Here is an 18489-nt window from a genome sequence, read left to right as displayed (position 1 = left end):
TTTTCAGTTCAAGCCCTCTTTGGAGGTCCGTCTTGTAGTCAGAGGTGTAGCTCACAACAAGTGTGCAGATATAAGAACACATTGATGTATCAGTCATTCAGGAAATAAATGTTTACCCCAAATATAGTGAACTTTAAGCTGAGCTTTCAGAAATATCTAAAAAGCTTACAGGCATTCTCCTGCTCGGGGGGCTGGGGGTCCAAGCGCTAAAATGCAGTGTGGAAACCATTGCCCCTTTGAAAGGCACGTGTGTCTCAAGATAGCTCCTAATTCTTTTTTTAAACAATCATTATTTATTGTGTTTTTCCAAATATACAATATGCCATCCATTCTAGGCCACCAGGCCACTGCAATACTTACGATTATAATGCAAAGTAACAAAGTATAATATCAAAACACGACGTCTCCTATTTCTCAACCATACTAAATTGTATATTTGACTAACTGATCATGTAGGAGGTGAGTTGCATATCACACAAATCTTTAAATAAAACATGGTTAGTGATGAGCAAATTTATTTGCCAGCCATGGATTCATGGTGAAATTCTGCATTTAGCCTTTTAGTCTTGAGAAAAAACTGCCATAAGAATAAACGCCCACTGACTTTAATGCATTTGGAGCAAGAAAAATTGCTTTCAGCCTAATGTTTCGGCCTCATCCGAGGCCTTTCTCAAAGTGTGCGTGTGTCATCATACGATACAGACACTCCAGCTCTAAATTCATGAAATATATTTGTGTAGCAACCAAGTATCAGTGTCTTTTTCTTGTGTTACAATCTAAAGCCATTTTGTGTGGGTGTAAGCCTTGGCAGAACACAGGAGCATGCTTCCAAAGAACAATCTGATTGTATACAGTATAATATTTTAAAAAATAGTCTAATATTTAGGGATGGCAAAATATAAAAATAACATAACATGATTTCGTTTGCTTTTTTTTTAAACAGCTGAACTGTGCCCATTTTCATATTATCATATACAAGATGATGAATTCCAATGCAGAGGAAGATAAATTGAGTGCATTTCTCCAGTATATTGAAGATATGGGGCTAAAGGCCTATGATGGTTTGGTGATTCAGAATGCTTCAGATATCGCCAGAGAGAATGATCGGCTGAGAAATGAAGCTAATCTGGCTTACTTGAAAGAAAAACATGAAAAGCGTAGAAAACAAGAGGTCATTAAACGGTAATATGAATATTGCTTTCTATCTTCCAAATTCATTTGCAGCATATGAATAAGAACTATGAATAACAGGATAAAATAATAGACTACTGTTGATTGTATATTTGATTCAGAGTAACTGCATCTTGGCATATATTGTGTTGGCTTATTATTATTATTAATAATAATAATAATAAAGTGGAAAGTGAAATAAAAACATTGGAAAAATGAACCAATGAAAACAATAAGAGGGTGCATGTCTGTGATCGGTTTATGACAATCTGGACCATGCTCCATTTGTGTTTGCATTGTGCTAACACCGATTTTTACATTTCCCCCAGAATTTTTCCTCTGTGCACAGTTAAGAAATGCTTTGCAAACACTTTGTGACTCAACTTGGGGGGTTGTTTTGCTAATTTGTTTCTTGAAAAAAAAGTGCCTCATGTAGGCACAAAAGGCGTCAGGCTGGATGATCATGTATGCAAGAATTGTTTGGTGTTTCTTCTTAAACTGAAGGTTTTGGGCATGGGCACCTGCACCCTCTGTGTGATGTGGTGAGTCTAACTTTTTGTTCAAAAAACCTGGTTCATTTCGAAAAGTAGCCATAATACCCCAAGAAGCCAATGTTATTGGTGTGCTGTAATTAGTGCAAGGGACAGAAAAGCTGACTGATCCAGTAATTCATGAATGGGGAGTTTATCTGTTCCAATTCTGGTAATGCATGAACATTATGTATAAAAGTGAACTCAAAACTTTGCCACCCTGGACTGATTTACAGTGAAGATGTGTGATGTCCAGTGTGTGTAATAAATTGTGCTATAATCATCAAATATTTGTAGTTTTCTACAATCCATCGGAATGTGTAAAGTTCTTTGTAGATTCTTGATATATACTGTGACAGTGGCTATTTCCATATCAATAAGTGTATAAGGTAATCTAGTAGATCTCCATCTCTAGCTGTTTGGTTTGCCTGTGTTCCTTAGGGAATATGCAGGAAAGGTTCATCACTGGTTGCGTGGGATGAGGACAAGGTTAGGAACCTTTCATCTCTTTGTTTAGGCTGCAGGGTTTACAAACACAATGGCTTTCTATGGATTTAATGGATTCGGACATAGAAAGTTTCAGGTATACGTAGACAGCAAGAAAAAACTAACTGAGTAATACGTCTATTAACTATAGACACATGCAGTTACCTAAGGGTAGCACTGCTAATAAAAAACAAGATTTAACCTTTTAAAATATATTTTGCCTGTGATATTTGGTGGTCTACAGAATACAGGCTTTATACAAGTAGCTCTGCCCCTGTTTCACCTGTTTAAATACTGAAGACCATAGTCTTGCCATTTTCACAACTAGTAGGAACATTTGACGTATAATAATACAGTTGTAACTGTAAGCTGATAAGGGCATCTGTTAAAATGTCTTGACGTGAAAGTGACATTTGAATAATATATAGTGGTGCTTTTATAGTAACAACATGACTCTAGAAACGGAGCAGGCTTTAATGGAGCTTTAAAAAAGGAGTGTCAGTGGCCTTTTATTGAGCTTTATTTCCTATTAAACCTTGCTTCCTCTGACCAATATATCTGAAATAGTGCAAAAATTAAGTATATTTTGTTACGTTTTATAGTCAACAGTGCAATGGAACTGAAGAATAGTTGTGTATCTATTTTTCACTCCTCGGAATCTGTTAATGGGGAGGTGAAACATTTACCCAGATGAAATCAGTTCTCAGTTGATGTCCCTGTACATATAAAAGACTAGAATCTGTCAGGACTGAGACAGAAGGAGAACATAGTCACAATAATCTTACAATCAATACATACTAATACAATACATACTAATATACTTTTTCAATCATCTGTGTTGTTGGCATTTATCGATCCCAAATATTTGAAGGAATGCAATGATAATGTTTGGTCAAACTTCACCTTTAATGGTCACCAATGGAATATTAATGGTGCGAATAAGTTCTATGACCAGTTTTGCCCTTTGCATGCATTAAAGGAAAACTTTACCCCCACAATGAATACTTGAGCAACAGCAACATGTTTATATCAAATGAAGTGGCAAATTAAAGAATCTTTTCAAACTGAAATATATATTTAAGTAAATATTATTTTATGACAGTCTCTGTGCTCCCTCAGAGATCACCTGACCAGAAATACTACAACTCTAAAGGTGGTCATAGATGTAGAGATCCGCTCGTTTGTTGCCAGGCACTAAAGGTGGCCATACACGGAGAGATTCGCTCGTTTGGCGATGTCGCCAAACGAGCGGATCTCTCCCCGATATGCCTACATTGAAGTGGGCAATATTGGGCTGATCCAGTCGTGGCCCCTAGGGCCCAACGATCAGATCATAATGCATCTGATAGGGGCGGTCGGATCGCAGGACCGCATAAACGCACAGATGCGGCCGTGATCTGACTGGATTTTTTAACCTGCCCGATTGAGATCTGGCCGACTCTATTTATGATAGAGAAGGGGTTTTTTAAGGACCGGCGGTTTGTGTGAGCATTTAAGCAGCTACAAGTAGAGTTGATTTCAGGGTTGCTCCTGCCATGAGGCAAGATGAGAACCTTGGCTCAAGTTGCAGTGAGATTCCAGTTACAAGGGGCTCAGGTTGCAGTGAGATTCCAGTTACAAGGGGCTGCAAAAAGCCACCTCTTGTACCTTTAAGAGATGAATTTCTGGGTCTTAACCAGGAATTTTGCCTCCGCTCATGCAGAGAGCGATATTGCACTCATTGCACTAGCGGTGCTGTCCCCCTTTGACCTGCTCTGATGTTAATTTTTAATCGCAGAGAGGGAGAATGGCCTCTGGTTGATTTGACTAGTGATTTGACTAGTGTGGGCTAGAAGGGGACTGATGCCTTTCGCTCTGGAGCAGCTCTAAATTCACTTGGAGGGGTTGAACTTGATGGACTTTGTCTTTTTTCAACCCGATTTAACTATGTAACTATGTAAAGATCTGAAGAAGTAAGCATATAGCATGTGTAACAGAAAGAAATTCCAAAAGAGACACAAAAAACACAAAAAGCCACAAAAAACTGTTTTTTTTCCGTAATGGTGAGGCATTAATGTTCCAGGGTATGCACAATGTCTTCTTTTACACTGTTCATAGGATACTGGGATATGGTTGTAACGTCAGTTGACAACTTATAGCTAGGGTTGCCATCTTTGGAAACGGTGGAGACCAGACAAGTGGGAGTGGTTGGGACATCAGGGAGTGGGGGGGTTTCATGACATAGAGGGAGTTTCTGTGACATCAGGGGGTGGGGCTATGATGCGGCAATCGCCATTTAGCCGATCGCCGTGTCAATGACTTTACAAATACATCTCTATATCATTATACCAGAATAAAGAGATTTCTCCTTTCTCTTTTTGAATCTTGTAAAATGGTTCAGTGTGTCCTAAACTGCACTGGTACGGCAACCAGTCGCAACCAATTTTGCTTTTATTTCTAGCCATGACACTATGTGCACGGTGCTGTAATATGTTCAGTGTATTTGCATGGGTTGCCCGTCATGTTCATGAATCAAACAAGCAGGTGAATTTGCTCCTGATGAATATGGTGTGGATTTTAGATTGCCAGCTCAGTGCTGAGGAATTGGTATAACTGCCCTTTTTTCGCTTTTCTGTTCTGTCTCATGTAGTCAGAATCGTCCCATCCCCCTTGCCGAGTTGAAAGGCTTGGGCTTGCAGGTTATTTGTAGCCAAGAGTCGGATGCTGAGAAGAGGTGGAGTCAGATCTGACTGTGCTGCATGAGTGCTTACCAGAAAAACAAGGCAGACAGACAGCTGAGGTAAACTCCCAGGGAGCCTTGTGCTCAGAGCCTTTTGCTACTGCTGTCAAATATGCTGTATTATTTCCACAACAAACAAATCAGTCCAGTAATTCATCTGCTAAAGACACTATATTATTTGTTTGTTTGTTTGTTTGTTTGTTTGTTTCCCAACAAGGAACATGGTCAGTTACTAATAAAACGATGTATAGTGACCAAATTACATGGACATTGCGGAGCCATTAAAAAAGCTGACCTCTGCACTAACTATTCTAATAATCAGAAACCTATACAGGTATGGGATCTTTTCCCTGTCATGCCTGTGACCTGAGGTTTCTTCCTGATAAAAGATCTTTCTCTAATTTAGAGCACCATTTCTTAAGACTTCTATGGCATATTAAAATGTAAAAAAAAATAGTAGTCTTGTTTTGCCACCAATATGGATTCATGCAGCTTAGTTATCATCCTTCCTTCCTATATATTTATCTTTTTTCCCCTATTAATAACATTGGGATCAACCAGGACCGGACAGGTGGCAACCCTATGTACAGGTATATGACCTGTTATCCAGAATGCTTGTTTCTGGATAAAGGATCTTTCTATAATTTGGATCTACATATCTTAAGTCTGCTAAAAATGATTTAAACATTAAATAAACGCAAACAGTTTGTTTTGCAACTAATATGGATTCATGCAGCTTAGTTACCAGCAAGTACAAGCTAATGTTTTATTATTATAGAGAAAAATGAAATCAGTTGCTGAACAAGGACTCCATGGAAAAGGGTATAAACCCTTTTTTTTGGAGATTTCTGGATAATTTCTGGCACATATTCTGGATAAGGGATCTTTCTATATTTTGGATCACCATGCCTTAAATGTTCACCATTGAGTTAACTTTAGTATGTTGTAAAGAGTGATATCTTGAGACAATTTGCAATTGGTGTTCATTTGTTGATATTTGAGGTCTTTGAGTTATTTAGCTTTTTAATCAGCAAATCTCCAGTTTGCAATATCAAAAATATGGTTGCTAGAGTCCAAATTACCCCAGCAACCATGCAGTGATTTGAATAAGAGACTGGAATATGAATAGGAGGGGGCCAGAATAGAAAGAGGAGTAATAAAAAGCAGCAATGGCAATACATTTGTAGTCTTATAAAGCATTTCTTTTTTAGATGGGGTCAGGGACCCCATTTGAAAGCTGGAAAGAGTCAAAAGAGGAAGGTGAATAATTGAAAATCTATACAAAAATAAATAATGATGACCAACTGCAAAGTTGCTAAGAATTGGCCATTCTATAACATGCTTAAAGGTAACTTAAATCTGTCCCTTAAGTATGCTAACAAAAACATTCAATTATGAACCAAATCCAATAGTATTGTTCAGCCTCCTACATGGAACAGGGATACATCAGAAGCAGCACTAGTCTAGAGGTAGGCAGAAGACCCTTTCAAAAGGTTCCTGCCAAAAAACCGGTTGACAATTTGATGTGTATTAGTTTATTACGTAACAAGGCCTTACAGCCATTAGCAGACATTTGTCCCGGTAAAGAAGGGTTTTTTCTATACAAAATGAAATATGCTCAACTGAATGCATGGCTTCACAGACCTGAAAATAGGCAAATAACCACTGAAACCACGACTCCCTTTGAAGACCTTTGTCTAGCCAAACAGCCTCCCACCCACCTGACTTCCCTGCTATATAATATGGATGAGTGTCGGACCACCAACTATCGCGCAAAATATACCTTCAATTGGGAACGTGAACTAGGGGTCACATACACTACTGAACAATGGGAATCATGCTTTCTCCTCACCCATAAATTCTCAATAGCATGTAAGGTACAAGAAACAAATTTCAAGGTTATATCAAGGTGGTATAGGTGCCCCGACATGCTTCATAAAATATACCATACCCCAAATCCATTGTGCTGGAGATGTACCAAGGAAGTGGGGTCAATGCTACATATTTGGTGGAACTGCCAGAAACTGAAGCCCTTTTGGGGCAAAGTTTTCGAGGCAATCAATATTGTATCAGGGACTTTAGTGGAAAAGACACCATCTATTGGCCTATTGTCGATGCTAATTGGTCCAACGGGGAAACACACAAAGTCAATAATAGGTTATTGTCTGGGAGCCGCAAGAACTGTAATACCCAGGCACTGGAAATCTGAGATTCCACCCACGTTCAGTGAATGGATCTCTGAGATGGGTCACATAATGCGTATGGAGGAATTGTTGTCATATGTAAACAATAAACAACAGGTTTTTATGAAAACGTGGGCTACCTGGGTTATGTTTCTGGAATCGGATTCTATTAAAAATATGTAATCGGACAGGAGCAACCCGGTTTCAGTAGAGATACTGAAACTATTTAGTAAAGGTAACTATAATGTATAATGTGTGGACTGGCCTAGCATACAGGATCTTTAATAATATATTTCTTTAGCAGTTATATTATATCCTTTGATTATGATTTGATTTTTATTTTATATATGTTTGTGTTCAATCTACGCCTGTCAACATGGCTTGATATATGAAGCTATAATAAAATTTTTGTTGTTGACTCTGAATGTGCAAATAAAAATAAAGATTATACAAAAAAAAAGGTTCCTGCCCAGTCCCCCCCCACCCTTTGTTACACCCTAGGCAGGTGCCTCTTCTTCCTACCCCTAGTTACGGCCCTGCTTGGACTCTGCAACAAATATCTCCAGAGACTTTAGTATAGATGCAGACGAGAAGACAAAAGGGAAAGCTGACATGACAAGCAGAGTAAGGCTGGAAGTGTGTTCTGCACAGATGGTGAATAGCAAAATATTGCACTAATAACACAAATGATTGCTAATAGTGTAAAGCAGCCTCTATTAGTAAAACACATTAGATAGACAATTATATTAAACATGCTTTCTATAAGCTACCCGTGATAGATGTTAGTACCTTCAAAAGAGGATTGTTCCGTTTAAAATAATACCTTCTCAAAACTGTACCAGTTATATATACTTAGCTACTTGACGCAAACAGTTTCTTAACCATTTTTTCCTTAGGCATCTTATACAATCAAAAGAATATCAAGTATAAGAAAAACAATTATATTATTTCTACTGTATAGAAATAATATCTTATGTGAAGGTTTCCAACCACAGACAAATAGTCATAAAGTAGAAATCAGAGTCCAATCCAGGGTACAGCAGTGATTATGTAGGGTGTGTAGCTCTTCCTTGGTTTCTGGAATTTCATTTTAATTGCATACTCAGTCATTGTGGGAATGATGCAAGGTGATGATGATGATGATGCAAAACACTCTAAGTGAGCTAAATCTTAAACAGATATACAGTATTATCTTGTCCATTACTGCTGCCAACATTACATATGTGCTGTTATAGCTAAGAATATAAATTCCTTTATTGAGTTGTTAAAGATTATAGTTGTGGGCTTGTACTGCCTTATATTTACGTGGATCTAGAAAGAAGAGATGTGCGAAATGTTTCTGTTCACAATGTTGCATCCCGTAATGAGTAGAAACCATCATGATAGCGCTATATAAATAAATGATGATGATGATGATGATAGGGCAGGATACAGCTACAGGGAATGCTGACAATAACAAAACTATAGAAGGTGACTGTGCTACACTTGGGGGCACATTTACTCAGCTCGAGGGAAGGATTAGAATGAAAAATACTTCGAATTTCGAAGAATTTCTTTGGCTACTTCGACCATCGAATTGGCTACTTCGACCTTTGACTACGACTTCGACTTTGAATCGAACGATTCTAACTAAAAATCGTTCGACTATTCGACCATTCGATAGTTGAAGTACTGTCTCTTTAAAAAAAACTTCGACTACCTAATTTGCGACCTAAAACCTACCGAGCACCAATTTTAGCCTATGGGGAAGGTCCACATAGGCTTTCCTAGCAATTTGTGATTGAAGGAAAATCATTTGACATTACTAGGATTATAGCATCTAAATAAACAAATAGAAGGTTTATTTACAGTACCTGAAGATGTTAGCACCATGATGAAGTAGCAGCACACCCTCATCATTGGACTGGTGGTCCAGGGCCCACTGGGACTGCCTTCTAAGGGGCCCCCAGCCCAAGGGTCTCCTCACCATAGTCATGAGGCAACCCCCTTCCTCCTCTGCACGTACCTTGTAGTCTCGTTGTGATTGGGTTTGTTTCAGGTTGGACTGAGCCAGCAAGCCCACGAGGACCAGGGCCACTGAGTGTTTTCCCATTTTTGCCACCGGAGTTGGCACCTGTTTTCCAGAATTCTCAGGGCCTGGGGCTTTCCGGATAATGGATCCTTCTGTAATTTGGATCTTCACATCTTAAGTCTACTAGAAAATCATGTAAACATTAAATAAACCCAATAGGCTGGTTTTGCTTCCAATAAGGATTCATTATATCTTAGTTGGGATCAAGTTCAAAATAGAGTTTTATTATTACAGAGAAAAATTTGGATGATTTGAATAAAAAATAGTCCATGGGAGACGGGCATTCTGTAAATCGGGTTTTCTGGACAGGGGGTTTCTGTATAATGGATCCCATACGTGTATTTCCAAGTAATACTGCATGTGGAGTAGTGATGGGCAAATTTGTCCCATTTTGCTTTGCAAATTTTGACACCCACGTCAATTTTGACACCGCTGTTAAAGTCAATGGGCGTCTGAATAATGTTGACGCGTGAAGGTTTTGACTCTAGTGACTTTTCCGACGACAAAATTTCCCGCAAATATGCGCCTGCCGAATTTATTCGCCCATCACTAATGTTGCCCTAATCAAGCTAGGGCAAATTTAGTTTACGTTGTTTAAAGTTTCTCCAGGGCGCCGCTAATTCATTAAAATCCGAAGTTGCGCTCAGGGAGGTGAAAGGTAGTGAAGTTGTGGTAGCGTTAATTTGTCAAGCAAAACGAAGTTACGTTATCAATGCATACGGCGCCAAGCTAAAGTACAATGGATATATATGTAGCAGCAAATACATTACACTAAACAAGCCTGGGAAAGCTTTATAGAATAAAATAGAGTTGTCCTATACAAGTGCCCACTGTATAGTTTAGGTGCCATATGTTATATGTTATAAGGGTGCGAAGTAGCGCTAGAGTAGGTCCACTTCGCTAGCGAATTTACACCAGCACCCATTAGTAAATCAGCGAAGTAATGAAATGACGTCACGCCGGCGAATTTGTGATATTGTTAGCCGCTTCGCACTTTAGTGAATTTGCCCCTAGGTTCTCAGCTTCAAGTAATATAATAAACAGGGGTCAAGGAGTTTCTCTACCACGCTACAATCTAAGTGGGTGGACATACAGACACAATTTTCAGATAGGCAATGGGGGTGCAACCAAACAATTGCTCCGAGAGGAAAGGAGGAGGTGGCCAGGAATGTATGAAGACACAAGAGAAGGGATAGAGTGAGATGCAGAGGAATGCTTTATGGGAAGCCATGATAATGACTTCAGCAGCAGTGGGGCCTGATCACTCTTGGATAAGAGGAAGAGGATTGTAACAGCAGAATATTATACAGACTGTAGTGAGCGGGAGGCCAGTTAGAATGAATTATTATAATGTGTAGTTAGGATTTTTCATCCATGTTCCAATTGAACTTGATAAATTAAGACATAATTTACAGTTTGAACAAAAAATGTCATGCATTTTTTTATTTATACATATTATAGAGCCATATTTCTTACCTGGGTTGCTGAAACTGTTGTATCTTTGTATTTGTTTGTTTATTTGTTTTGTGAATTTGTAAGAAACATTTGTAGAGTATCCTCCACCATGAATGTATGTACCATGGCACAGCTAAAGCAAGTAGTATTGTAGTTTTCTGCTTCCATTTATAAAGCAAATATGCAGGGAAACCCATGCTCTTCATTCAGACATACTGTAACTGTCGGGATTATTTTTTTGTATCTTTGCAAAGAGCCCCCACGCAATGCTAAGTGCTCATCACCTTCTCACCCTCAAGAATCCTCACAAATACCCACCCACCCTATGCTAATTGCTAACAGCTATGCTCACACAACACAAAGTGCTAACAGCGATGTTTACACATTACGGGTTCACACTGCGCTTCTCACTTGAATCAGTATGGCAAACACAATTTATATAGCAAATGTACATTTTTAATAGAGTTACTATAGAGCAGCTATATAAGTATACAGTCTCTATTAATGTATTGATCCGTCCACAACCTAGTCCACCTGAAAAGCTCATGTAATTTGAATCTGAAATAGACAAAGTCTGTACATTTATAAAATACAGAAGTATTTACTACCTACTGTATTAAGTACATATGAAAATATTTACTTACCAGTCTTACCAAAGGAGGCTGAGTGGAGTCAATTATTATATAAACACCATAACGGATTTGTACCTATAGTCTCATACTGTATGTCCATGGATTTATCCGCACAACTGCAAATCTTAACCGTAAGCTCTAATCACTGTAATAAACCCATTATTAGTTGAAAAGTGTCCCCATTTCTTATGCAGCTTTAGTGAGAACCCTGCAGCTATAAAAGTTAGACACCCTATTGCTTCTGAATGAGTTTATTTTGATTCCCTTTTTGATGGTGGTTAAACAATGCTCTGGAGACATGAGCAGATTGTGTGGTCTTGTCAAGTTTTTTTGTCCCATCTACCATTAACCCTTTCTTTGTGAGCCATTCTTTGAAAACACTGAATGACATTGACTACTTTTGTTCTTGGAAACTGTAATATTTTTGTGTTGCTTCCTGTGACAACAATTAGAGGACAATTCTCCAGGTTTATTTAAAGTAATAAAAGTAGCAAATTTTGCACATAAAAACAGAGTAGCGCTCACTGGTAACCTGTTTAAATACAAACATCTGACTGTGAATGCTTACTGTGGTTTGCAAGACCTGGTGAAGATTTTTTAACTTTGATTCATTAACCCAAAGTGTCGCTTTTTTGCGTAGTTATTGCAGTTTGCATTATTATTATTGTAGCTCAGTTTGTTTTGCATTCCAGTGAAATTATGTGTATTTACCCTTGGGGAGATGCTGATGTGTCACTGCTTTCCACCTGATTAAAACAGCCGTTAAAGGGGTTGTTCACCTTTAAATTTACTTTTAGTATGATGTAGAGAATGATAGGCTGAGGTTTTTGAGTTATTTCGTTTTTTATGCAGCAGCTCTTCAGTTTTTAATGTCAGCAATCTGGTTGCTAGGGTCAATATAACCATGTATCAATAAGAATATGAGACTGAAATTTGGAGAGGCATGAATAGTAGTGATGGGCGAATTTGCGCCGTTTAACTTCAGCGGAAAATTTGCGAAATTTGCGAAACGTCGAAAAATTTGCGAAACTGCGTTGGCGTCTCGTTTTTGATGCCGGCTCCCGTTTTTGAGGCCGGCGTCCATTTTTTTGATGCCGGCGCCCGTTTTTGATGCCGGCGCCCGAATTTTCGCGGGCGTTTCGCTAATTTATTTGCTGGCGGCGAATTCGCGCCTGGCGAATAAATTTGCCCATCACTACTGAATAGAAAGATGAGTAATAGAAAGGCACAATAGCAATACATTTGTAGCTTTACAGAGCATTTGTTTTGATATGGGGTCAGTGATGCCCATTTAGAAGCTGGAAAGAGTCAGAAGAAGAAGGCAAATAATTTAAAAGTATAAAAAAAGAAAGAATGAAGACCAATTGAAAAGCTACTTAGCATTAACCATTCTATAACACAGTACAAGTTGACTGGTGAGCCGCCCCATTAAAATGCCTGCGTGCTAGAGCCCTAAATGCAAAAGAGTACACAAACCATTATAGACTGACCTACATATACCTTTTAATCCAAAATTTGTTGTTCTAGTCTCAATTCTTGTGCATCTGTTGCCTGTGTACATCACTTGTAGGTATGCAAGTGTCTGACCAAGCATAGTAGGGCAACCCGTTTATGTGCATATTATATTAATGTTACATTTACAGTGGCTTTTTAATGAGTAATTTAAAATAATAGCTTTAAACAGCAGTTGTAACATTCTGTAATATCTCCCATATCTCACCTCTTCTCTCGTACTCTTTAAAGCTGGGGGGAAGTGGTTATACAATACCTCTGTTTCTTGATTGTCTGTTTCCATTTTATAACACAGTGATTTAGTCATTGTTTAGTCAGCGGTAGAAGGATTATGAAGGAAGTCAGTGGTATGTATAAGGCATAAACTACAGGGAACACTCCAATGTAAATTTGAAAATGATGCCACAAATGCTGACTATCATTACTACTTATTATTGGCTCTTATTGCCTATAGCAGACATTGCAAATATAATATTTAGCAACTATATCCACATTTTGGGGCAGATTTATCAAGGTGTCGAATTTCGACGTTAAACTTTTTTTGAATTCTTTGTCCGTTTTCGGTCTAAGTAAAATCATTCGATCGATCGTAGCAAACGTTTGAATCAATCGATTTATTCGGACGATCGAACGATTTTCGAAAAAAAACCTTAAGACTTTTTAAAACATAGCCAAATTTTGGCTCTAGGTTCTAGGAGGTCCCCATAGGCTAACATAGCAATTCAGCAGGTTTAAAGTGTCGAAGTCAAAGTTTTTTAAAGAGGCAGTATTTTCGGATGGTCGAATATTCGAAGTATGTTCAATTCGAATCAAAGTCAAAGTCGAATTTGGCCTATTTGATGGTCGAAGTACCCAAAAAAAACCTTCGAAATTCGAAGTTTTTTGATTCGAAAATTCACTTCCACCTTTGATAAATCTGCCCCTTTGTGTTTTTGCCTTTATTGCTTTCACTGAAAACATTGTACAAAGGCTTTGTTTTTACTGGTTTGCACCCACTAGTGTATGAGATTTTCTGATATCATTTGACAACTGGCTGTTCTCAAAATATTTGAGAGGTTTGTATGACTTTTAAAAAAGCAGAATCACAAAATCCCAAAATTGAGACACATTCTACATCAATGTCTGCCTGTGTAAGCTAAGTCACTGTACTGTTGCTGGGATCTAATACAGCTCTCTATAAGTTACATAAGACAGATGCACCTTGTTATTGGGAACATAATGCATTGAAAAATGCAGAATATTCATATTAGATCCAGTCAATTAAACAATATAATTTAGCTATAACTGTGTATGGTCACATTGTACTGTAGCACATCCCACCATTCAGTCCATGGGTTGCTTGATCTAATACTATACATTTATCTTTATGTATTTAGTTTAGATTCTGTAGGACAAATCCAGATACCTTTGACATAACTGTTCATGCTCATGAGGCTTTTTCGCAAGGATTGTAAATGATGAACTAGATGAGCAAAATAAAGCAAAATAAAGACAAAGTAGATAAAAATAAAAACCATCATTTAATCGTGTAGAACTGCAAGCCATGGAAATGGCAGTTTTTGCAGTGGTAGTAATGTAGTTTGGATTTGTATATAATATGACAACACTCGTCACTTTGACATCACCTATCTGTGCGCATGCAAGATATAATAAGGGCACTTAGTCATGTCATCATGTCATGATACTGGAGCTTTGGCTTGAAGATTTGAATTTAATACAGGCATGGGACCTGTTATCCAGAATTCTCGAGACCTGGGGCTTTCCAGTTAGCAAATCTTTCTGTAATTTGGATCTTTATACCTTAAGTCTACTAGAAAATCATGCAAACATTAAAAGACCCAATAGGGCTTCCAATAAAGAGAAAAAGGAAATCATTTTAAAAAATTTGGATTACTTGGTTAAAATGGAGTTTATGGAAGACAGCCTTTCCATAATTTGGAGCTTTCTGGATAATCGGTTCCTGGATAACGATCCCATACCTGTATCTTCAAGTTGCTGTACATTTTAGTGCCTGGGTGCGCTATTCTCATTATCTTTCTGGTATTTAACCGTTTGCCTGTTAGAGACTATGTATAGCCTTATGCCCGTCCTGACAGCTTGCCATGATTTCAAATCTGCCGTTTGTCTGACTGATTTTGATACTATTGTTACTTGGACTGTATTTTCTGCAAATCTCCAACACCAGTTCCTCCTTAGCCCTTACATTTTGCATTAGAAACAGCCCTGACAAGAGGCAATAAATGGCCGCCTTTAACAGAAATGATTGCTTGCAAAACTACTCGATGTTTAAGAGTTTGATTTACTGATAGGAGTAATAGCTTTTGTTTTCATATGTTTATGGAACAATTAAATACAAGATAGAAGATCAGCTAAAAAAATGCCATAAATAGTACACGTTGTAATCAAAATAAGTGTATGTATTTGTTAATTTATATTTAATATTGCTGTTAGCCACGAGTTCAATAAAAAATATGAATTAACAATAGCTCTGCGATGCACCTGCCTCTGTATACAGTGCTGCTTACTCCTGCCTGTACTCTATATATAGGAGGAACTGTACATGTGGGCATCCCCAGGCATTTTAGTTTTTTGATGTTTTTCAGAAGGCACAATGAAGGAGAACCAGGGTGGTGGCAGCCTTGTTTACAAAATAGTTTCTTAGTCTGTACAGCAGCTGTTTGAAAGACTGAAGCATCTTTTGTATGTTTTTAGGCAATGCCCCATCATCCAACAAGTAAAACATGAAGCAGATATCCCTTCTTTTTCATTCCAAAGATCAAAACAACAACAAATAATATTGTTTAACCAGGGGGTGGTGGGATTGAAAGTATTAGCAACAAACAAAAATGTTTTTATTCTAATTTTAATAAGGCCTGATGCTAAGACATGTGAGTGTGGCATACATTGTTACTGTACATATGTATTTATATATTTATACACACACACACATCCATTATCCAGAAACCCTTTATCCAGAAAGCTCCAAATTAGAGAAAGGCCATCTTTTATAGACTCCATTTTATCCAAATAATCAAAAAAATGTTTAAATGATTTCCAATTCCTCTGTAATAATATAACAGTTCCTTGTACTTGATCCCAGCTAAGATATAATTACTCCATATTGGAATCAAAACCGGCCTATTGGGTTTATTTAATGTTTATATGATTTTTTAGTAGAATTAAGAAAAAAAAAATTCTTAATCCAAATTAAGAAAATATCCCTCACCAGAAAACACCAGGACCAGAGCATTCTATAACAGGTCTCATACCTGTACATCCTAACAATGGTCTCAAAGGAACAAAAAGTTTGAAGTTCTTGATGCCTTTTACATGATGGAGTAAAGATTTTTTTCTAATAAATACCATGAATGAATGAATTTTTTGATTCTTTAACTACAGTTTTTTTTACAGAGATTTATCAGTAAGCCCATAACATATTCATGTGAAGCTTTGTTGAAACAAAGCTGAAAACTAGTGATGGGCGAATTTGCGCCGTTTCGCTTCGCCGAAAAATTCGCGAAATTCGCGAAAGCGTCTCGTTTTTGAGGGGAAATTTTTTTTTGACGCCGGCGAATTTTCGCAGCGAATTTTCAGGGGCGTTTTGCGAATTTATTCGCTGGCGGCGAAACGCGCAAATTCGCGCCTGGCAAATAAATTCGCCCATCACTACTGAAAACCACTATTATATTTCTATATACTGTAAACTTCACTGGAAACAAATGAATAATCTTATGCTCGCCCACTTTCACCTGATTTAAGCAATGCTTATTGTTGTCTGGCTAAGTGATTCTCTAAAGTACAGTATGTAGGTTGTATGGATTGTGTAGGCTTGGGTAACGTACATATGAATACATGCATATAAAAAATGAAGTGCATTTCTGATTCAAAGCAGCAACAATATACTGGGGGGAAAAGTGTCTAAATTTATAATGATTACTTAAAAAAAAAGCAAAATAAATAAGTGTGCTTATAACTTTTTTTTCTTATAAGCACTCGAGTTCTAGAGGATCTAAATAGCTATATAATTTTCTATATCTGTTGAGGTTTGAATAAATTTGCCTTCTCTGTCCTGTTTCAATTGCCTTTACATTGACATATATAGATATAAGCCATAGTGCATGTAAACTCTATTGCATTGCAAATGTCTCATTATTCAATGCTGTAGCGACTGCTGTTTTTACCATTACCAAATGCCCTTAGAATTCTTTATAAGTCTACCTTGGTCTTTAAATAACTCAAATAACAACCTCCAAATCTATTCTAAAGGTGGCAATACATGGGCCGATAAAAGCTGCAGACAGACCGTGTCGGCAGCTTATTGGCCCGTGTATGGGGCCCCCCGACGGGCTTCACCGATTGAGATCTGGCCGAAAGTCGGGCAGATCCCGTCGGATCGCGGCCACATCTATTCGTTGATGCGGACCCGAGATCCGACCGCCCATTGCTATTCGTTAGTATCCGATCGTTGGGCCCTAGGGCCCATGATCGGATCAGCCCGATATTGCCCGATACACCTGAAGGTGGGCACATCAACGAGAGATCCGCTCGTTTGACGACATCGCCAAACGAGCGGATCTCTCAGTGTATGGGCACCTTAATAAGACATATGGATTGTTTATACTCTTACAAATAATATTTCTTGCAGGTTTTGAATGTTTTTTGTAAAGTCACACTGCTAATTTAGAGAATACTGCACAATTGTTACAAATAATGTAATTAATTAATTTCTTTTTAAAAGATTTTCATTGAAGAGCCAATGACACCAAGAAATAAAAAAGCATATTAGAAAGCATGATCTTATGTTCTGGTAGGGGATTTGTGAGCAGTGCATGGATATTTATTGTGAGCTTCCGGTAGCGAAACCGAAAGGCCACAGCACAGATTTCACCTCAGAAATGAATACTGACACAGCCTTTCATGTTTAAACTGCAGCTTTGCTGGCTTTTATTTACAACAAAACATAATTCTTCAGCCCACTGGCTTCTCATGGGGAAATCACATAGCATTTATAGTCCCGCTTCACACCCTCACTGGTGTTCTCTTTACTCAAATTTGAGTTTAGCCCACACTGACTTTCAGCGGGCCACAAATCCCAGAATCCTCACTGGGCACACTTGAGACACACTTGTCTCCTGGAAGGGATTTCTCTTATCTCTCTCCAGTTCTTTGAAGCTCTCTCCAACTCAAGGGAATCCCTCTCTTGTTCCCTGGTGCTCACAAGCACATGTGGCCCCTCACCCTCCTCCACTCCAGGAGGTCTCTAAAGGGAAGCAGCTCTGAGGTGTTGTTCCGCACCTCCTTTTAACTATACTTAATTAGCTAATTACTTAGCTAGCTACCTAGTTTAGGCAGCTGCAAACCCTTACATGGAGCAAGGAATGGAACCCACCCTGCTCTCTTCCATTCACTCCAGGGACCCATAATCCAGCTTTTACTGAGCCAATTCAGAATTTCCACAGCTTTATAGCTGCAGCAATACCGTTCTCCCTGGAGTTTCACATCTCACCAGCCGAAACACACACACAATATTGTGCCCTTTAGACACCAATATCTTATAATATATATATGATTCATTAAGCTCAACTGGTCAGGACTTATAAAAGATATCAGGCTTAGCCAATTCATAGCATGAAAGTACACTGTAAAGTTAATTTTCATATTTGTGTTCTGTGTAAAGAAGAATAGAAAGCAAGCTTTGCCTTGTACAGGTGGTGAAAACAACACAACAAGC

At 38.2% G+C, this 18489-nt stretch overlaps 1 protein-coding gene across 1 annotated transcript in view; it reads left to right on the top strand.

Annotated features, from left to right (window-relative positions):
• Positions 1-18489, top strand: part of LOC108718135 (neuronal tyrosine-phosphorylated phosphoinositide-3-kinase adapter 2) — an 82673-nt gene that overhangs the window by 18673 nt on the left and 45511 nt on the right. The window contains exon 2 of the mRNA XM_041564950.1: positions 944-1182. Within this exon, the coding sequence (XP_041420884.1) occupies positions 980-1182 (203 nt within the window). The 5' untranslated portion in view covers positions 944-979. The remainder of the gene's footprint in view (positions 1-943; positions 1183-18489) is intronic.

Source organism: Xenopus laevis, chromosome 5S, assembly GCF_017654675.1.
Source record: "Xenopus laevis strain J_2021 chromosome 5S, Xenopus_laevis_v10.1, whole genome shotgun sequence".
NCBI classification, from domain to species: Eukaryota; Metazoa; Chordata; class Amphibia; order Anura; family Pipidae; genus Xenopus; species Xenopus laevis.
The sequence above is the reverse complement of the archived record's forward strand: the minus strand, read 5'-3'. Positions and strand labels throughout refer to the sequence as shown.